General features: G+C 62.4%; 1 protein-coding gene across 1 annotated transcript in view; it reads right to left on the bottom strand.

Annotated features, from left to right (window-relative positions):
* CAMSAP1 (calmodulin regulated spectrin associated protein 1) overlaps positions 1-1,809 on the bottom strand; it is a gene marked incomplete at its 5' end in the record, with an annotated part of 37,714 nt that overhangs the window by 35,449 nt on the left and 456 nt on the right. Inside the window, 1 exon segment of the mRNA XM_027766289.1 lies at positions 720-881. Coding sequence (XP_027622090.1) covers positions 720-881 — 162 coding nt within the window.

Genomic DNA, 1,809 nt, shown 5'->3' on the forward strand with positions numbered 1-1,809 from the left:
CCCGGGGGACCAGAAACCCCGGGGCCCCCCTGCCAGTACCTCAGCTCGGATGCAAGTGAGGGTCTGCCCACCGGCCACTGCGAGCACCCGCCTTCGGGTGGGAGGACCGGTTAATGAGCTGGGCAGCCACTTTAGCAGAAGTCCCTGCACGAGCCTTTGCCCACATCCACAGAGACCCACGGTCACTGTGACGGGGCCGGGCTGCCGGGGCCCCCAGCAGGTGGGCCGGGCCGGGCCTGGCTCTGCCCATGCCAACTGCATGGCCATAGCTACAGTGCCTCGCTCCAGGCTCCTTGAGACACGCCAGCACCATGGCCTGGCACGGACTGCACGACTGCCTCCTCCTTGCACGGACCCTTTCTGGCAAATGAAGCTGCACTGCCGAGAGGGTCAGGGAGAGGGGTTCTACTGACAGGGCCGCGCTCCTGGAGACCCTTCACGCACAGGCTAAAACCGCTCTGTCGACCGCCAACACCGAGGGCCACAACTAGGTTTAGGACAAGTGTCTCTGCCGAGAGCCCGGGGAGCTGAGACCACCCCCACTGCACGGAGGAGTCCGAGCGCCATGCGGCCAGCCTCCCTGAGCCACGAACCCAGACAGTGCCACTGAAGGGGCAAGCCTGGCACCCGTCTGCAGGGACCCTTGTGGACACAGAAGCCACGCAGGCCCACGAAGGGCAGGCTGGGCCTCGGCACGACGGCAGACAGGCGGTGCTCACCTTGTTGATCCAGAACACCATGGCGTCCTCAAGGTCATAGGGCAGCTCTTTGGAGGCGCTGAAGGTTGAGAAGCGCTTGACACTGGCCACCACCTTCTCAATGCTGATCATCTCCACAGTGTAGGCCATCATCAGGGCGTCCACCATGGCCATGTGGGCACTCTGCGGGGAGGACGCGGTCATCAGCCCGGCCACCTCTCTGGGCCCCAACGCAGGGGCTGCGCCTCCTACCTACTCCTTGTTCTGCTCGTCCCCCCGGGGGTGGGACACTACCACCTGGACTCTGCACCCCCTCCTCCTACTTTCAGCCTGGTGACTCGGCCAGGAGCCCTGGAATGACAGGGAGCCAGAAAACTGACTCCTGGCTCCTGGACTGTGTCCCCAAGAGCCCACGAGACTCCCCATGCACAACTGCAGCAGGGACAGGCTGGAGCTCTACGGTCTGAATGACACCGTCCTCGGCGCCACTCCTTCACAGAACCTGAGCGACACTCTGCTCTCTGCACCCACAGCCCGATGGGGACCGGAGGGAGCGCCAGGCCGTGTGGGCCCAGAGCGGCCTGGAAAGGCTGGACAGGGCCGCTCAGGGATAAGCAAGTGCCTTCTCTTTACTTTGGCACAAAAATTCTTACATACATGAAAAAAGGAATAAAGCAAACTCGGCAAGTCTGCAGGGAGTCTGCTGGAGGGCAGCAGGCTGGGGTGGCAGGACCGCCCGGGAAGCCAGGCTGGACACACGCCAAGGCTGACTCGGCGCCTGGCTGACCCGTGCACACTGCATGCATACCAGCAGGCTGGCTGGACAGGCTGTAGTGGGGGGCTCAGCGAAAGACTGCTCGTCTTTGCACCAGCAGATGGCGTAATGGTTACGTCACTGGACTCCCATATAGTCCACCACGGTTCGAGTCCTGGGCCCGGTGGCTTAAAACACACCAGGCACACATGCATGCCTGCCCAAAATCCTGAGAGGAAAGTGGAGGAGATGGGACTGCAGCATGGCCAACCACCCGAGCGTTGATTTCTCGCTGTCTGTCTCTCCGGCGAGCACACGTGCCCATAGCAAAAGCTCTCTCTAAAAACAATAAAGGAG

Source organism: Tupaia chinensis, unplaced genomic scaffold (genome assembly GCF_000334495.1).
Source record: "Tupaia chinensis unplaced genomic scaffold, TupChi_1.0 Scaffold142100_1, whole genome shotgun sequence".
Lineage (NCBI taxonomy): Eukaryota > Metazoa > Chordata > Mammalia > Scandentia > Tupaiidae > Tupaia > Tupaia belangeri.